The 18294-nt window shown below is 39.7% G+C and overlaps 1 protein-coding gene across 8 annotated transcripts in view; it reads right to left on the minus strand.

The window, feature by feature from the left end:
• TASOR (transcription activation suppressor) overlaps window positions 1-18294 on the minus strand; it is a 75446-nt gene that overhangs the window by 27815 nt on the left and 29337 nt on the right. For all 8 annotated transcript variants that reach the window (XM_049862239.1, XM_049862236.1, XM_049862237.1 and 5 more), the window contains exons 10-11: window positions 8320-8423; window positions 8138-8241 (exon numbers count right to left, since the gene is read on the minus strand). In XM_049862239.1, the coding sequence (XP_049718196.1) occupies window positions 8138-8241; window positions 8320-8423 (208 nt within the window). The remainder of the gene's footprint in view (window positions 1-8137; window positions 8242-8319; window positions 8424-18294) is intronic.

Consider the following 18294-nt stretch of genomic DNA (forward strand, 5'->3'; position numbering starts at 1 on the left):
ATAACCCACTCTCATGAAGTCAATTCCAACTCATAGGGGCCCTATAGAACAGAGTAGAACTGCTCCATAGGTTTCCAGGGAGTGGCTGGTGGATTTGAACTGCCGACCTTTTGGTTAGCAGCTGAATGCTTAACCGCTACACCACCAGTACTCCAGAACTGACTTACCACCAGCCAAAACAGATAACAAATGTAATTTTACTTATTTATAAATCTTCCTGGGGGGTAATAAAATTTCTCTGGTGTTTTACTGGCTGAGATGGTTTTTCTGATCTGAGGACTTCCTGTCTTTAAATTTGAAGATAGCAAAGAGTAGGAAGAACAGTCCACATGATTATGAGATGCTCAGCAATTTAACAGCACTTATGGGGTAGCTGGAAACCCTGGTGGAATAGTGGTTAAGTGCTATGGCTGCTAACCAAAATGTCAGCAGTTTGAATCTACCAGCTGCTCCCTGGAAACTATGGGGGCAGTTCTACTCCCTCCTATAGGGTCACTATGACTCAGAATCGACTCAACAGCAACGGGTTTGGTTTTGGTTGGAAAAGGGCAGCTAGGCAAGGGTGGGGAGAAGAGACCACAGGTGGGTACACGGGCAGTCAGGCAGCATTCCAGTTGTCTGCGCGGATGCTCCTAAGAGAGAGCATCCTCAAGGGACAGTCAGTGACCACTGCTTCTCATACCAGACTCTGCTCTGAGCTCTCACCAGGTGCACCTTTCAGTTCCTTGGCAAAGTGAATATTTTTGGGAGGTGTTTACCCCTAGGTGAAGGAGCATGTGCTTCAGACAGCACTTACATTTCCTAACCACCACACCAACAAAGCTTGTTTTTGGACTATCAGTATACTCGTGAGATGTTTCTCAGACCTCAGCATCACATCATGTCCATTAAAGGGACATACCTGGGTTTCTCACTGCTGCAAAAAAACCCTCTACTCCTGAAATGTAGATATGTGTATGATACTGATGGGAAATGTTTGCTTTCACTTCCCCCAGAAATACATTCAGTCCTCACTTATTGACTTGTTCAGGTTCCAAAAACCAGGTCGTTATGCAAAAATCAACGTTGTGCAAAAATGGAGGATGATCACATCAGATCACAGAAATGCAGGATGACTACATCCTTACTTAACTACCAAATTACATCATTACATAACTGCCGTATCACTGAAATTCATGGCCTAGCCAAGTTAACACATAACTTTGACCATCATAGCCAGTGTTGCTCACACACTCACCTCCACATCAGTAAGGCTGACAGATGTACATCATTAAGGCACAAAATAGTTGATTTTTTACTATTGTAAATACTCAACAAGTGAGGAGGAGGTGTTTTTTACTCTTCACATATGCTAAGAATTCAATCTGTAATCATTTCTCTAGTTAATTGCTCTGATCCAATGGATAATAAAACTTCTCTTATTTGAGAGGGCCAAGTGAGTGCAGCATGAGGACAAGTGGTCAGGACACAGACTATGCCTCAGGGTTAAACCCCATGGTGCCAGAAGACTGGAGTGCTACCTCCCTAAGCATTTACATCTCAAGGAGGAATGAGTCCTAGGAATTTGGAAACCTCCAGGCCTGTTGTTGCTGTTGGTCTACCTAGGGTTATTTGGCTCCCGGAGAGACTTTATTTGCATAGCAAAGGGTTAGAGTTAGTATTTCGGGCCCACTACATTTTTAAGAGACTCTTTCTGGAGTACATGGAGACAGCTGTCTCCTTCCCCTTTACAAGAAAAGAAAAATAATTTTTCTTCATCCCTCAAGATGTTCTGCATTGCCCTAGGGTAAGGACTAGGGCAAGGGGGGATCAACACACTTATTAGTTACTGTGAGGTATTTAACAAGGAATCTGACTCTGATCCAGAATATCTTGTGTGTATTTCAGGACAAAATTAATAAAAATTAATATTAAAAACCCAATACTCTCCAGCAAAAATGACTGCACAACTTGAAGAATGTAATCAATGTCACCAAAGTGTGTGTGTGTAGAAACTGATAAAATGTCTTTCATGGTATTATATGTATTTTACAATATAAGTAAAAAAAGGTAAAAGAGGGAAAAAATACCCCCCAATGCACTTCCATTATCATGAGAACTATGAAGAAAACAGCTACAGCTAGGATAATTCCCAATGAGGCTTTCAAGTAAAGGGGTAGCTATACAAATAGCTAGGTTCATTAGATTTGATAGTGTATCCTTGTGGAATCCCAGTGCCCTGTAAGATCTGGGATTTTGCTACACTTCTTGATTTTGGGAAGAATCAGTGTCCTCGAACCTAATATAAACACTTGTTCAGGTGGAGAACAAAATGCCAGTATCCTCCCTATCCCAAGTCTCACTATTAGGAACTGAACGATATTTAATTTTTTTATAAACTCACCATCTTAACTCTCAATACTCAGTCTGTGAAGCTTAAGACACAAATATGTTTAGTTAATTCAGAATATATCCTCTTCCATATCTAAAACTAGTATCTGAACTTTCACTTTCTAAACTCAGGAACTAGATTTCGACAATGAGGAGTATTTACATCAGACAGGCTTTCTGAAGAAAACAAGAAATACTATGTATCTTGGATAAGAAAGCAACACATGATAAATACTTGCTGAGTATCACATTTATAATCAGCAAAGTACAATAAAGATACTTCACAGGGAAAAATTGGTCAGTAGAAGTTCTAGTGTCATGGCCAAAAAGAAATGTACCAGACACCATAGTAAAACACTATTAAGTCAATGGTAGCAGCAAAAAAAACTGGTGGTACTTTGAAAGACAAAAATAAAACCAACTGAGAACACTAAGAGACAGCCTCAAGCAGAGAAAGAGGTGTACCGAGAGGAAGGAAAAAAGTGCAGAACTTTCTGACTCTATGAAATTAGGGCTTGAAAGTTGACCTGTGGGTGATGAGCTCCGGCAACAACGGGCTGTTGACAGCACCACTGAGGGCAGGACCTGCAGTTACGTGGCATAGATGAGGTTGGAGCTGGTCTCAAACCTGAGGAGCCACGCTGTGGGCAAAGCTCTTGGCAGAGCAGCCTGGACAAAGAACTACTTTTTGTGTATGAAATCAAAAGAACAAATCAAAAGAGGAAAGTTTTGTAAAACTGATGGTATAAAAACATTTAAAAGGTCTATCAAACCTGGGAAAATTTGAAGGTAACCACAAAGAAAGTTAACAACCTACTCGTAAAAATAAAGAGGAATAACACAAATGCTCAGTAAACAAAAAATCTGTAATAATAAAGAAATTTCACATACAAAAGGAACTCAGCACAGCAGAGAAAGAGGCACAAAGAAAATATCAGCACCACAAACACAGAAAAAACTACAAAATGACAGCAATAAACTCACACCTACTGATAATCACTCTGAATTTAAATGGCTTATATGCACCCATAAAGAGAAAGACAGTGGCAGAATAGATTAAAAAAATAATAATCCATCAATATGCTGTTTACAAGAGACACACCTTTAGACACGAAGACATAAATGTATTGAAAATCAAAGGATGGAAAAAATGTATCAAGCAAATAACCAAAAAAGAACAAGAGTGGCAATACTAATCTCAGATAAAATAGACTTTAAGGTAAAATCCACCATAAAAGACAAGGACAGACATTACATAATGCTCAAAGCGACAATATACCATGATGACATAACTATAATAAATATCTATGCACCTACTGACAGGGCTCTAAAATACATAACACAAACTCTAGCAGCACTGAAAAGAGAAAATGACATTTCCACAGTAATAGTAGGAGACTTCAGCACACCACTCTTGGTAAAGGACAGAACATCTAGAAAGAAACTCAACAAAGATACAGAAGATCTAAAGGCCACAATCAATCATCTTGACCTCAAAGACATGTATCGAACACTCCATTCAACAGCAGCAAAGTATACATTCTTTTCCAACACACATGCAACATTCTCGAGAATAGACCATGTATTAGGCCACAAAGCAACCCTCAACAAGATTCAACACACTGAGCTAATACAAAGCCATCTTCTCTGATCACAATGTCATAAAAGGAGAAATAAATAACAGGAAGAGCAAGGAAAAAAATTAAAAAAACATGGAAACCAAATAATACCTTGAATAAAAACCACTGGGTAATAGAAGAAATCAAAAACAGAATTAAAATATTTGTAAAATCAAATGAGACTGAAAAACAACATACCAGAACACTTGGGACAAAACAAAGGCAGTGTTCAGAGGTCAATTTATAGCAAGAGACGTACACATCAAAAATGAAGGGACAAAAATAAAAATGTCAGCTCTACAACTCGAACAAACAGAAAGAGAAGAGCAAAAGAATTCCACGGTCACCAGAAGAAAGGAAATAATAAATGAAACAGAGAACAGAAAAACAATAGAAAGAATCAACAAAACCAAGTTATTCTTTCAAAGGATCAAAATCGACAAACCACTGACCAAATTGACAAAACAAAAAAAAAAGAGAGGAAACAAACAACCCAAATAAGAAATGAAATGAGGGATATTACAACAGACCCAACTGAAATAAAATCGTAACAGAGTAGTATGAAAAACTGTACTTTGAAAATTTTAAAGCCTAGAAAAAATGGACAAATTTCTAGAAACACACTGCCTACCTAAACTAACACAAACTAAGGTAGAATATCTAAACAGACTCATAACAAGAGAAGAGATGGAAAAGGTAATTTAAAAAACTGCCAACAAAAAAAAGTCCTGGCCCAGATGGCTTCACCAAAGAATTCTAGAAAATATTCTACCAAATATTCAGAAAAGAGCTTACACCAGTACTACTCAAACTATTTCACAACAGAAAAGGAAGGAATATTTCCAAGTTCATTCTATGAAGCCAGTAGAACCCTGATACCAAAATCAGGCAAAAATACCACAAAAAGAGAAAATTACAGACCAATATTTCTCATGCATATAGATGCAAAAATCCTCAAAAAAAAATCTAGCCAAAAGAATTTATCTTTAAAAAAAAAAACCCCACAACCAAGTGGGATTCATACCAGGTGTGCAAGGATGGTTCAACATTAGAAAATCAATCAACATAATCTACCACATAAATAAAATGAAAAGAATCACGCGATTAACTCAATCAAGGAGGAAAGGCTTTTGCTAAAGTTCATAAAAATACTCAATAAAACTGGGATAGCGGGAAAATGCCTCAATATAATAAAGGGCATCTATACAAAACCAAGGAAACCCTGGTTGCATAGTGGTTAAGAGTTCGGCTGCTAACCAAAAAGTTGGCAGTTGGAATCCACCATGCGCTCCTTGGAAACCTTATGGAGTAGTTTCTCCTATGTCCAACAGGGTCGCTATGAGTCAGAATCAACTCGACAGCAACAAATATTTTTGGTATACAAAGCCAACAGCAAACATCGTTATCAACAGAGAGAGGCTAAAAACATACCCCTAGAAAAGAGGAACAAAGCAAGGACGTCCTTCATCACTACTTCTATTTAATATTGCACTGGAAGTTCTAGCTAGAGCAATAAGGGGAGAAAAAGAAATAAAGCGCATTCAAATTGGTAAGGAAAAAGTAAAACTATTCCCATTCACAGATGATATGATACTATACATAGAGAACCTTAAAGACTACACAAGAAAACTACTGAAACTGATCTACTAAGCAAAGCAGCAGGATACAACATACCAAAATCAGCTGGATTCCTATACACCAATAAAGAGAATTAAGAAAAGGAAATCAGGAAAGCAATACTATTTATAACATCCCTTAAAAAAATAAAGTGTTGTTGTCGTTACTAGGTGCCATCAAGTAGGTTTCAACTGATTATGACCCTGTGTACAACAGAATGAAACACTCCCAGTCCTGCACCATCCTCATCATCATTATGCTTGAGCCCATTGTTGCAGCCACTGTGTCAATCCATCTCACTGAGGGTCTTCCTCTTTTGTGCTGACCCTCTACTCCACAAAGCATGATGAAGGTACCTCCAGGGACAGGTACCTTTTGGTAACATGTCCAAAGCATGTAAGACAAAGTCTCACCACCCTTGCTTCTAAGGAGCATTCTGGCTGTACTTCTTCCAAGACAGATTTGTGTGCTCTTCTGGCAGTCTATGGTATATTCAACATTTTTCACCGACACCGTAATCCAAAGACATCTACTCTTCAGTCTTCCTTTTTCATGGTCTGGCTTTCTGATGCATAAGCGGCGACTGACAACACCATGGCTTGGGTCAGATGCACCTTAGTTCTTAAAGTGACATCTTTGTTTTTCAACACTTCAAAGAAGTCTCTTGCAGCAGATTTGCCCAATGCAATATTTTGTTTGATTTCCTGACTGCTGCTTTCATGGGCATTGATTGTGGATCTGAGTAAAATGAAATCCTTGACAACTTCTACCTTTTCTCCGTTTATCATGATGTTGCTTACTGGTCCAGCTGTGAGGATTTTTGTTTTCTTTATGTTGAGGTAAATTCATACTGAAGGGTGTAGCCTTTGAACCAGAAAGACTAAGTATAAAATACTTAGGAATAAATCTAACCAAGGATATAAAAGACCTATACGAAAAGAACTACAAAACGCTACTACAAGAAACCAAACGAGAGCTACGTAAATATAAAAACATATCATGCTTATGGATAGGTAGACTCAACACTGTGAAAATGTCAGTTCTACCCAAAGCAACCTACAGATACAATTCAATCTCAACCCAAATACCAACTGTATTCTTTAATGAGATGGCAAAACTAAACCATTAACTTTACATGAAAAGGATAAAGGCCCCAAATAAGTAAAGCATTACTGAAGAACAACAAACAAGGAGGCCTCACGTTACCTGACTTCAGAATCTACTGAACCTACTATACAGATACAGTACTCAAAGCAGCCTCATACTGGTACAGTGATAGACACAATGACCAGTGAAACAGAACTGATCTTTGACAAAGGCCCAAGTCCATTAAATGGGGAAAAGACAGTCTCTTTAACAAAGGTGCTTGCAAAACTGGATGTCCATCTGTAAAAAAAGAAACAAGACCCATAACCTCACACCATACACAAAAACTAATTCAAAATGGATCAAAGACCTAAAGATACAACCAAAAACTATAAATATCACGGAAGAAAAAACTAGGGTCAAGGCTAGGAGCCCTAATATATGGCAAAAATAGAATGCAAACCATAATAATATACAAACGCCAGAAGATAAGCTAGATATCTGTGATCTTCTAAAAAATTTAAAACTTATGTTCATCAGAAGCCTTCACCGAAAGAGTGAGAAGAGAACTACACATTGGGAAAAAATTTCTGGCAATGGTATATCCCACAAAGAACTAATTTCTAAAATCTACAGGAAAATCCAATGCCCCTACAACAAAAAGACAACCCGATTAAAAAATGGGCAAAGGACATGAAAAGGCACTTTAAAAAGAAGACATTCAGGAAGCGAACAGACACATGAGGAAATGCTCGCAGTCACTAGCCATGAGAGAAAAGCAAATCAAAACTACAATGAGCTACCATCTTACCTCAACATTATTGACACTGATAAAAAAAAAAACAAATGTTGGACAGGCTGTGGGGAGACTGCTGGTGGGAATGCAAAATGGTACAACACTACAAAATATAATAAGGTGCTTCCTTAAAAAGTTGGAAATAGAAATACGATACAATCCAGCAATCCCACTCCTACGGATATACACTAGAGAAGTAAGAGCCATCACATGAATAGATACATGCACACCCATGTTCGCTGAAGTATTACTCACAATAGCAAAAAGATGGAAACAACCTAAATGCCCAACAGACGAACAGATAAACAAACTATGGTAAACACACAATGGGATGCTATGCAACAATAAAGAATAATGATAAATCTGCAAAACACCTCACAACATAGATGAATCTGGAAGGCATTATGCTGACTGAAATAAGTCAATCACAAAAGGAGAAATAATGTATGAGACCAGTATAATAAAAACTCAAGAAAAGGTTTACGCACAGAAAGAAACAATCTTTCATAGTTACAAGGGAGGGAAAAACTCTAACCAGATGGTAGGATCAAAAAAAGAACAAAAATAAAATGAATTGAAATATAGGTATGATGACAAATATGTATATTTCGAAGGGAGAATAAAGAACGTTTTAAAGCTTTTCACTTACAAGTTTTTCTTTCTCTAGTTTTTGCAGTAAACTCTCCATGTTACTTCCAACTCTTGTCTTTTCTACAACTTCATAGAGACTGCAGTACATTCCATTCTTCAAAACTGACAAAAGAAAAGATACATAGTAAATATTCAAATTGAGATTGTCATTATAAATTTAGTGAAATTAAATTACTTTACCTTCATTTGGACATAAATATGTTTCCTTATAAAACAGTGCTGGAGGGATTTTCTGTTTCAGATGATCAATACTCATAACTGTTTCAACATCTAACTTCTCTGGACTGGAAAAAAAATGAAAGCACATGTTTGCCTTAGCTGTAATTAACTCTAGAAATGTTATTTAAAAAAAAAAAAAGTATACCTGATGGAAAACAGAAGAGCTATTTATTATCCCATCTTATTCTAAACAGATTTTATATGGGAAGTCTAGATATATACAGATAGATAGGTAGACTGACAATATTACCAACCTTCTGTCTTTAAGCCTGAAGGTATCTCTCTATGCCAATTTTACTTACCAAAAAGGTTGTTTTCTAACAACAAAGGCTGTCATTTTATTAAAGATAAATTCAATTATAAACTGCTAAAATAATCTTCAAACACTTACTATGGCTCCTGATGTGGAAACAAAAGAGAATTTTAACCCTCCTACTCCAATACAGGAAACTCTAGTGGCATAGTGGTTAAGTGCTATGGCTGCTAACCAAAGGGTCAGCAGTTCGAATCCGCTAGGCGCTCCTTAGAAACTCTACGGGGCAGCTCTACTTGCCCTATAGGGTCGCTATGAGTCAGAATCGACTCAGCGGCACTGGATTTGATTTTTTGGCTTTTATTGCAGTACAGAGGAGCCCTGGTGGAGCAGTGGTTCAGTTCTTAGCTGCTAACAGAAAGGTTCGAGATTTGAACTCGCCAATCACTCCATGGGAGAAAGATGTGGCAGTCTGCTTCCATAAAGACTTACAGCCTTGGCAGCCCTGGCGGGCAGTTCTACTCTGCCCTATAGGGTCCCTCTGAATGGGAATCAACTCGACAGCAACCAGATTTTTATTGTAACATACGTTGCAGAGGGCTGCAAATAGCCTATATATTTTAAACAATGCACTACATCAAAGTTCTTTCCAACAAAGAACTGGTAACCTTTAAGTCTATTATTTTCAAATTGCTAAACAAGAAAAAAAAAAATTCCACTAGGATAAGACTTTATTCTGAAAAATGACAGCTTAGTCAGACACCATGTCACGGCTCTCCAGCAAAGTCCCAAAAAACCAAGTGAAACAGATACAGAGGCCAATTCTGGAACCCTGAACATCAAATGAAAGCAGAGGTAACTACATCAAACACTAACTGAAGGCAGAAACTGACTGAAAACACCAAACAAGAAGAGATGGAGCAGGGGGGCCCAGCCAGCTGGTCCGGCACGGCATGGCCATCTTGAGACACAGACAGCAGCAACCATGGAAGACCACAGAAGGCAACTTCACAGAATTTCCAACACGACACAGAGTAAACGCGTAGACCTACCTGAGTGAAATAAGGTCCCGAATGCTGGCTACAGCCAATGAGAAGAGCCCAGGTACCCTCGTTCAGTTACCAGAGGCGCATGCTCCCCCTCCTCCAACCTTCCTGGTGATTAGCAGCACAAACCTTCCCCCTACCCTGACATCCTTGCAGCAGTAACTGACCAGGACCAAGACACAGGCACCTCCTTTCCCCTCCATCCAGCCCCAACTCCCATACCATCCCCCGCATCTGCTGACCCCACCAAGCGGAGACAGGCTGCTGGCATGGTCCCAGCCACCTGCCCTGCCCCTCCTGCCAAATCAGCCAAGTTATCTCCCCCTGGCGCCCGCTGAGAGTTGATGGCATTGTGACAACACTTGTACCTGCCTGCCGCTTACCACCCTCCCCCCATCCGGCTAGCAGTAACTACGCACATGCACGTGCGCCTACCCACACCCCACCTGGCTTCTATATATAGGGCTGTCCAAAATATCAAAAAAGAGATGAAAGAAAACACAGACAAAACTCTAGAAGAATTCAGGAAAGCAATACAAACACAAAATGCAAAAAAAAAAAATCAGATACCATACAAAAACAGCAACTACAAATTCAGAAGATTAACACTAGAATTTCAGATATAGTTAACACGCTGGAGAGACAAAAGAGTAGAATTGAAGCAATGGAAGACAGAATCAGCGAGAGACGACAACAAATCCCTTGATAACAATCTGTTACAGGAACAATCAGAAAAAAGAACAAAGAAAAATGAGGAGAGCCTAAAACTTACATGGGATACTATCAAAAGGAATAATTTACAGGTCATTGGAATTCCAAAACAGGGTGAAACAAAATAAAAAACAAACAAAAAACTGCGATGTAATGGACTGCTTTTGTGTGGCCTTTCTCACCATGGTCTTGTAATTCCCACCCAGGTGACTAGATGGGAATGTGCAAATAGGTAATTATGTCCCACCAAGTAGATTGGTCAATTTATGCCATCCCACTGGGCTTGAAATGAGCCATCCCAGAAGCAGGAGGGAGAGGATCTCAATGCCACCAGGTAACAACAGCCAGGAGCCAGCATATCCTTTGAACCTAGGATCCCTGCACTGAGAAACTCCTGAAACCAGGAGACAGAGAGAGAGAGAGAGCTGTAACCCTGAAGACGGTGAGAAGTGGTGGCAGCAGAGACCCATCAGCAGGAGATGGCACAGTGGGCTTCCTGGCCCACAGAGAGAAAGGAAAGCTGTGTACCTTTGGGCAGAGACGTAGGGCCAGGGAGAGGCGTGCCTGCAAGCTCAGCTGCAAAGAGGCAGTCCTGATGGAAGAATTGTAATCTTGAGTGTTCCTGAGCCTGAATGGTAATCTTTTACTTCCCTAATAAACCCCATAATAGCGAGTATGGTCTGTGAGTTCTGTGTGGCCATTGCAATGAATTATCAAACCCAAGAGAGAAGTAGAGTGCCATAGGAGGAACGGTTGGTGTAAGAGTCAGTAAAGATGGTGGAAAGAGGGGGCATGTCTGACTTACACCTCACAGGAATCAGCCTTGGGCTGCTAATATTGATTGTCCTTCCCCCTTGTGAAGTTAGAGGAGGTAAGATGCTACCCCCATGCCGTTTTTATAAACACAAAGAAAATTTGTGAAGATTTACAGGCAGAAAGCTTTCCTAGTATTATGAAAGGTATTTCTCCAAGAAGCTCAAGGAAACCCAAATAGGACAGACCACCAAAAAAAAAAAAATCACCGAGACATACTATAACCAAATTTTCCAAAGCCCGGAACAAAGAATCCTGAGAGCAGGTCAGGAAAAAACGAAACATTACTTACAAAGATAAACCATTAAGACTAAGCTCTGATTTCTCAGTAGAAACCACGCACGTAAGAAGGCAATGGGATGACATATATAAGACCCTGAAAGAAAAAAATTACCAACCAAAAATTATATATTCAGCAAAACTGTCCCACCGATATGATCACGAAATTAGGATATTTCCACATAATAAGAAATTAAGGGAATTTGTAAAGACCAGACCAAGGGAAGTCCTCTGGAGAGAGAACCAACAACATCAGACAACAACTTTAGATTAAGACACGTGACAACATCACCTGAAAAACAACCCAAATAATTATCAAAAATAAAGCTAAAAGACTGAAAATAGGGCACCAGAGGTGTCAATCTGCAAAAGACAACAACTTTCAAAGTAAAAGAAAACAGATGGCGTAGTTATAGAATGCCTGTATGGAGAGGAAGTCAAGGTGATATCAAGATAAAACGGCCTGTTTAAAACTCAGAAAGATAAAAGTAATTTCAGGGTAATCACCAAGAAAATTAATAAATCTTCCAATCCTAATAAAAGATCGTCATGGATTGAACTGTATCCCCTCAAAATGGCTGTCAACTTGGCGAGGTCATGATTCCCCTGTATAACTGTGTGACCACCTACCATCTGACCTTCTGATGTGATTTCCCTATATGTTAGAAATCCTATCAGTATGCTGTAATGAGATGCATTAGCGGCAGTTATATTGATGAGGTCTACGGATTAGGTAGTGTCTTAAGCCAATCTCTTGAAATGTGAAAGAGAGAAGCGGGCAGAGACATGGGAGAGAAGCGAGCAGAGACATGGGGACCTCAAACCACCAAGAAAGCAGTGCTGGGAGCAGAGTGTGCCCTCTGGACCTAAAGTTTCTGTGCAGAGATGCTCCCAGACCAAGGGTAAACTGAGCATCACAAGGTCCTTTCTCCAGAGCCAACAGAGAGAGAAAGCCTTCCCCTGGAGCTGATGCCCTGGTTTCAGACTTCTAGTCTAGTAGACTGTGAGAGAATAAACTTCTGTTTGTTAAAGCCATTCACTTGTGGTATATCTGTTATAGCATCACTAGATAACTAAGACAAAGACCTATACAAAAAAAACTACAAAATACTACTGCAGGAAACCAAAAGAGACTACATAAATGGAAAAACATACCATGCTCATGGATAAAGACTTAACACTGTGGAAATGTCAATTCTACCCAAAGCCATCTAGAGGTATGATGCAATCCCGATCAAAATACCAACAGCATTCTTTAGCAAGATGGAAAAACTATCACAAACTTTATTAAAAAAAGAGGCCCCAGATAAGCAAAGCATTATTGAAGAAGAAGAACAAAGTAGGAAGCCTCATACTACCTGACCTCAGAACCTACCATACAGCCACGATAGTCAAAAATAGCCTGGTACTGGTACAACGACAGACACACAGACCCATGGAACGGAATCAAGAACCCAGAAGTAAATCCATCCACTTATGGTCAGCTGATCTTTGACAAAGGCCCAAAGTCCATTAAATGGGGAAAAGACAGTCTTCTTAACAAACAGTGCTAGCAAAACTGGATGTCCACCTGTAAAAAAAAAAAAAAAATGAAACAGGACTCATACCTCACACAATACACAAAAACTAACCCGAAATGGATAAAGACATAAATATAAAACCTAAAAATATAAAATTATAAACATAAAACCTAAAATGGTAAAGATCATGGGGAAAAAATAGGAACCACGCTAGGGGCCCTAACACCTGGCATAAACAGAATACAAACCGTAGGTAATAATACACAAACACCAGAAGATAAACTAGGTAACTGGGATCTTCTAAAGATTAAACACTTATGCTCATCAAAAGACTTCACCAAAAGAGTAAAAATAGAACTTATGGACTGGGGAAAAAAAAATTGACTAGGACATATCCGACAAGGGTCTAATCTCTAAAATCTATAGTATACTTTAACAACTCAACAACAACAAAAAAAATCCAATTAAAAAAAGGGCAAAGGATATTAAGACACTTCACAAAAGATATTCAGGAGGCTAACAGACACATGAGGAAATGCTCACAGTCATCAGCCATCAGAGAAATGCAAATCAAAACTACAATGAGACACCATCTCACCTCAACGAGGCTGGCATTAATCCAAAACGCACAAAATAATAAATGTTGGAAAGGCAGTGGAGATACTCGAACACTTATACACTGCTAGTGGGAATGTAAAATGATACAACCACTTTGGAAATTGATTTGGCAACTTCCTTAAAAGCTGGAAATAGAAGTACCATATGATCCAGGGATCCCATTCCTTGGAAAACACACCCTAGAGAAATAAGAGCCCTCACACGGACAGATAGATGCCCACCCGTGTTCACTGTAGCACTCTTCACAATAGCAAAAAGATAGAAACACCCTAGGTGCCCATCAACAGACAAACAAATTATAGTATATAAACACAATGGAATACGATGCAAAGATAAACAACAACGATGAATCTGTGAAAAATATCACAACATGGATAACTCTGCAGGGCATTATGCTCAGTGAAATAAAGTCAATCACAAAAGCATACTGTACAAGACCACTATTATAAAAACTCAAGAAAAGGTTTATACAGAGAAGAAAACAACCTTTGATGGTTATGACGGATGAGCAGACCGGGGAGGGGAAATCACTAATTAGATGGTACGTGAGTGTTAACTTTGGTGAAGGGAAAGACAGTACACAATATAGGGGAAGTCAGCACAGCTTGACCAAGGCGAAACCATGGACGCGTCCTAGACACATTCAAACAACTTGAAGGACCAAGTTACTGAGACTGAGAATCATAATCTCTGGGGACATTTAGGTCAACTGGCATAACAAAGCTCATAAAGAAAATGTTCTACATCCTACTTTGGTGAGTAGTGTCTGGGGTCTTAAAAGCCTGCAAGCAACCATCTAAGACACATCTATTGGTCCCATCCCATCCGGGGCAAAAGAGAACAAAGAAAACCAAAGATACAAGAAAAATATTAGTCCAAAGGACTAATGAGCCACGTGAACCACAGCCTCCACCAGCCTGAGCCCAGAACTAGATGGTGCCCAGCTACTACCGCCAACTGCTTGGACAGGAAACACAACAGAGGGTCCCGGAGAGAGTGGGACACAAATGTAGAACAAAATTCAAATTCACAAAAAAGATCAGGCTTACTGGTCTGATAGAGACTGGAAGAACCCCAAAACTATGGTCCCAGACACCCTGCTAACTCAGAACTGAAGTCACTCCTGAAGTCCACCTTTGAGCCAAAGATTAGACAGATGTATAAAACAAACACATGTGAGGAACATGCTTCTTAGTTCAATCAAGTATATGAGACCAAAGGGGTAAAACCTGCCCAAAAGAAAAGAAGACAGGAAGGGACAGGAGAAGTGGACAAATGGATACAGGGAACCCAGGGTGGAAAGGGGGAGAGTGCTGAGACATTGCAGAGATTGCAACCAATATCACAAATCAATTTGCATATACATTTTTGAATGAGAAACTAATTTGCAATGTAAACTTTCACCATATGTTAGTCTACAAAGCAAGCCTCAATAAATTCAAGAACAATGAAATAATACAAAGCATCTTCTCATGTCACAATGCTTTAAAATCAGAAATCAGTAACAGGAAGAACAAGAAAAAAAAAATCTAATACATGGAAACTGAATAATACCTTGCTTAAAAACCACTGGATAACAGAAGAAATAAAAAATGAAATAAAAAGATTTCTAGAATGAAACAAGAATGAAAACACAACATATCAAACCTTTGGGACACAGCAAGAGCAGTGCTCGGTCAACTTATAGCAATAAACGCACACACCAAAAAGAGCCAAAATCAATACCCTAATCCTGTAACTCCAACAAACAGGAAATGAGCAGCAAAAAAGCCCACAGTCACCAGAAGAAAGGAGTAATAAAGATTATAGCAAAAAGTAACAAAGAATCAATAAGACTACAAAAGTTGATTCTTTGAAAGGATTAATAAAATCGACAAACCACTGGCCAAACTGACAAAAAAAGATGCAAATAACACAAATAAGAAATGAGATGGGTGGCATTACAACAGAACCAACTGAAATAAAAAGAATCATAATAGAAAACTATGAAGAAGTGTACTCCAACAAATTTTACACTACTTACCTAAACTAACACAAACAGAGGGAGAAGATTTGAACAGACTCATAACAAAAGAAAAAATTGAAGAGGTCATAGCCACCCCCTACCAAAAAAAAAAAAAAAAACCCTGGCCCAGACAGCTTCAATGGAAAATTCTGCCAAACATTCAGAGAAGAGCTGACACTAATTCTACTTAAACTATTCCAGAAAACAGGAAAGGATAGAATACTCCTGAATTCATTCTAAGAAGTAAGCATAACCTTGATACCAAAGCCAGGCAAAGACACCACACTAAAGAAAATTGTAGACTAATATCCTTCATGAATATACCCAGTACTCAGTGCCATCGAGTCATGAATATGGACACAAAAAATCTCAATAAAATACCAGCCAACGGACTCTAACACCATATCAAAAAAATAATATATCATGACCAAGTGGGATTCACAACAGGTATGCAAGGATGGTTCAACATTAGATAATCAGTGTAATCCACCACACAAATAAGGGAACAAGAATCACACGATCATCTCAATGGATGCAGAAAAGCCACTTGATAAAATCCAACACCCATTCCTGATAAAAACTTTAAGCAAAATAGAAACAGAAGTTAGATTCCTCAACATAATTAAAGGGCATACATACAAAATCAACAGCCAACATTACTCTCAAAAGAGAGAGACTGAAAGCATTCTCCTTGAATTAGAAAAGACAAGGAGGCCCTTTATCACCACTTTTATTAAATATTGTACTGAAAGTCCTACCCAGAGCAATAAGAAAGGGAAATAAAAGGCATCCAAATTGCTAAAGAGGAAACAAAATTATCTTTGCAGAGGATATGATCATATACATAAAAAACCTAGAGACTCTACAAGAAAGCTATGAGAACTAATAGAAGGATTCAGGAAAATGGCAGGTACAAGGTCAACACACAAAAATCAGTTGGATTCCTCTACACCAACAAAGAGAACTCCGAAAAAGAAACAGGGAAAACAATACCATTTTCTATGCTGTTGTTGCTAGATGCCACCTAGTCAGTTCCAACTCATAGCAACCCTAAGTACAAGAGAATGAAACACTGCCTGGTCCTGCGCCATCCTCACAATCGTTGTTATGCATGAGCCCATTGTTGCAGCCACTGTGTCAATCCATCTTACTAAGAGTCTTCCTCTTTTTCACTGATCCTCTACTTTACCAAGCATGATGCCCCTCCCCAGGGAACAGTCCCCCAAAAGATAAAATACTTAGAAATAAATCTAACCAGGGATGTAAAGACTTATACAAAGAACACTAGAAAACACTACTGCAAGAAACCAAAAGAGACCTACATAAACAGAAGAACATACTATGCTCACTTATAGGAAAACTTAACGTTGTGAAAACGTCAATACTAACCAAAGCAATCTATATATATATAATTGCACTCCTGATCCAGATTCCATCAACATTCAACAAAGAGAAGGAAAAACCGCTCAACAACTTTATACGGAAGGAGAAAGACCCTGCATAAGCAAAATGCTAGTGAATCAGGACCTACTATACAGCCACGGTAGTTAAAACAGCCTGCTCCTGAACAACAACAGAAACTAAGACCAATGGAACAGAACTGAGAACCCAGACCTAAGTGCATCTACTTATGGACAGCTGATCTTTGACAAAGGATCGAAATCCATTAAATGGGGGAAGGGCAAGTCTCTTTAACAAATGGTGCTGGCAAAACTGGGTATCTCCCTGCAGGAAAACTGAATAGGATCCATACCTCACCCCATATACCAAAACTACCTCCAGATGGATCTAAGACCTAAATATAAAACCATAAGGATCATGGAAGAAAAAATAGGGGCAAACCTAGGGGCCCTAATTTATGGCATAAACAGGCTGTCAAACATAACTAAAAATGCACAAACACAGAAGATGAACTAGATGACTGGAAGTTCCTAAAAAATTAAACACTTAGGTACCTCAAAAGACTTCACCACAGGAGTATAAAAAGAAAATCTGGGGCGGAGCCAAGATGGCGGACTAGGCAGACGTTACCTCGGATCCCTCTTACAACAAAGACACGGAAAAACAAGTGAATCGATCACATACATAACAATCTACGAACCCTGAACAACAAACACAGATTTAGAGACGGAGAACGAACTAATACGGGGAAGCAGTGATTGTTTCCAGAGCCTGGAGCCAGCGTACCAGTCAGGTACGGCACAAGCACAGAGACCTGCTCCACCCCCCTGAACTAACCCCGGGAGGGGGACCAGCCGGTTCCACGGGCGGCGTGGGACGCAGCCGGTAGGAGAAGTCCCCGGGAGGCAGTGACTGATCTTGGAGCAGAAAGAGCAGCATCCGAGCCGGGGAACCGTCCCGCAGGGATTTGGACTGCACGCAGGTACGCCATAAACACGGAGAGTTGCTCCACCCCCTGAACTAACCCCGGGAAGGGGACCAGCCGGGTCGCGCGGGCGGCGTGGGACGCAGCCGGTAGGAGAAGTCCCCGGGAGGCAGCGACTGGTATTGGAGTGGGGAGAACAGCGTTCCAGCCAGGACACTCGGTCGCGGCACAAGCACAGGGAGCTACTCCACCCATCTGAACTAACCCCGGGAGGGGGCCCACCTAGTTCACGGGGGCGGCACGGCCACGCGGCTGGAGAGACAAGAAGTCCCCGGGAGGCAGCGACTGATTTTGGAGTTGAGAGT

The sequence above is a fragment of the Elephas maximus genome, chromosome 20 (assembly GCF_024166365.1).
Source record: "Elephas maximus indicus isolate mEleMax1 chromosome 20, mEleMax1 primary haplotype, whole genome shotgun sequence".
Classification (NCBI taxonomy): domain Eukaryota; kingdom Metazoa; phylum Chordata; class Mammalia; order Proboscidea; family Elephantidae; genus Elephas; species Elephas maximus.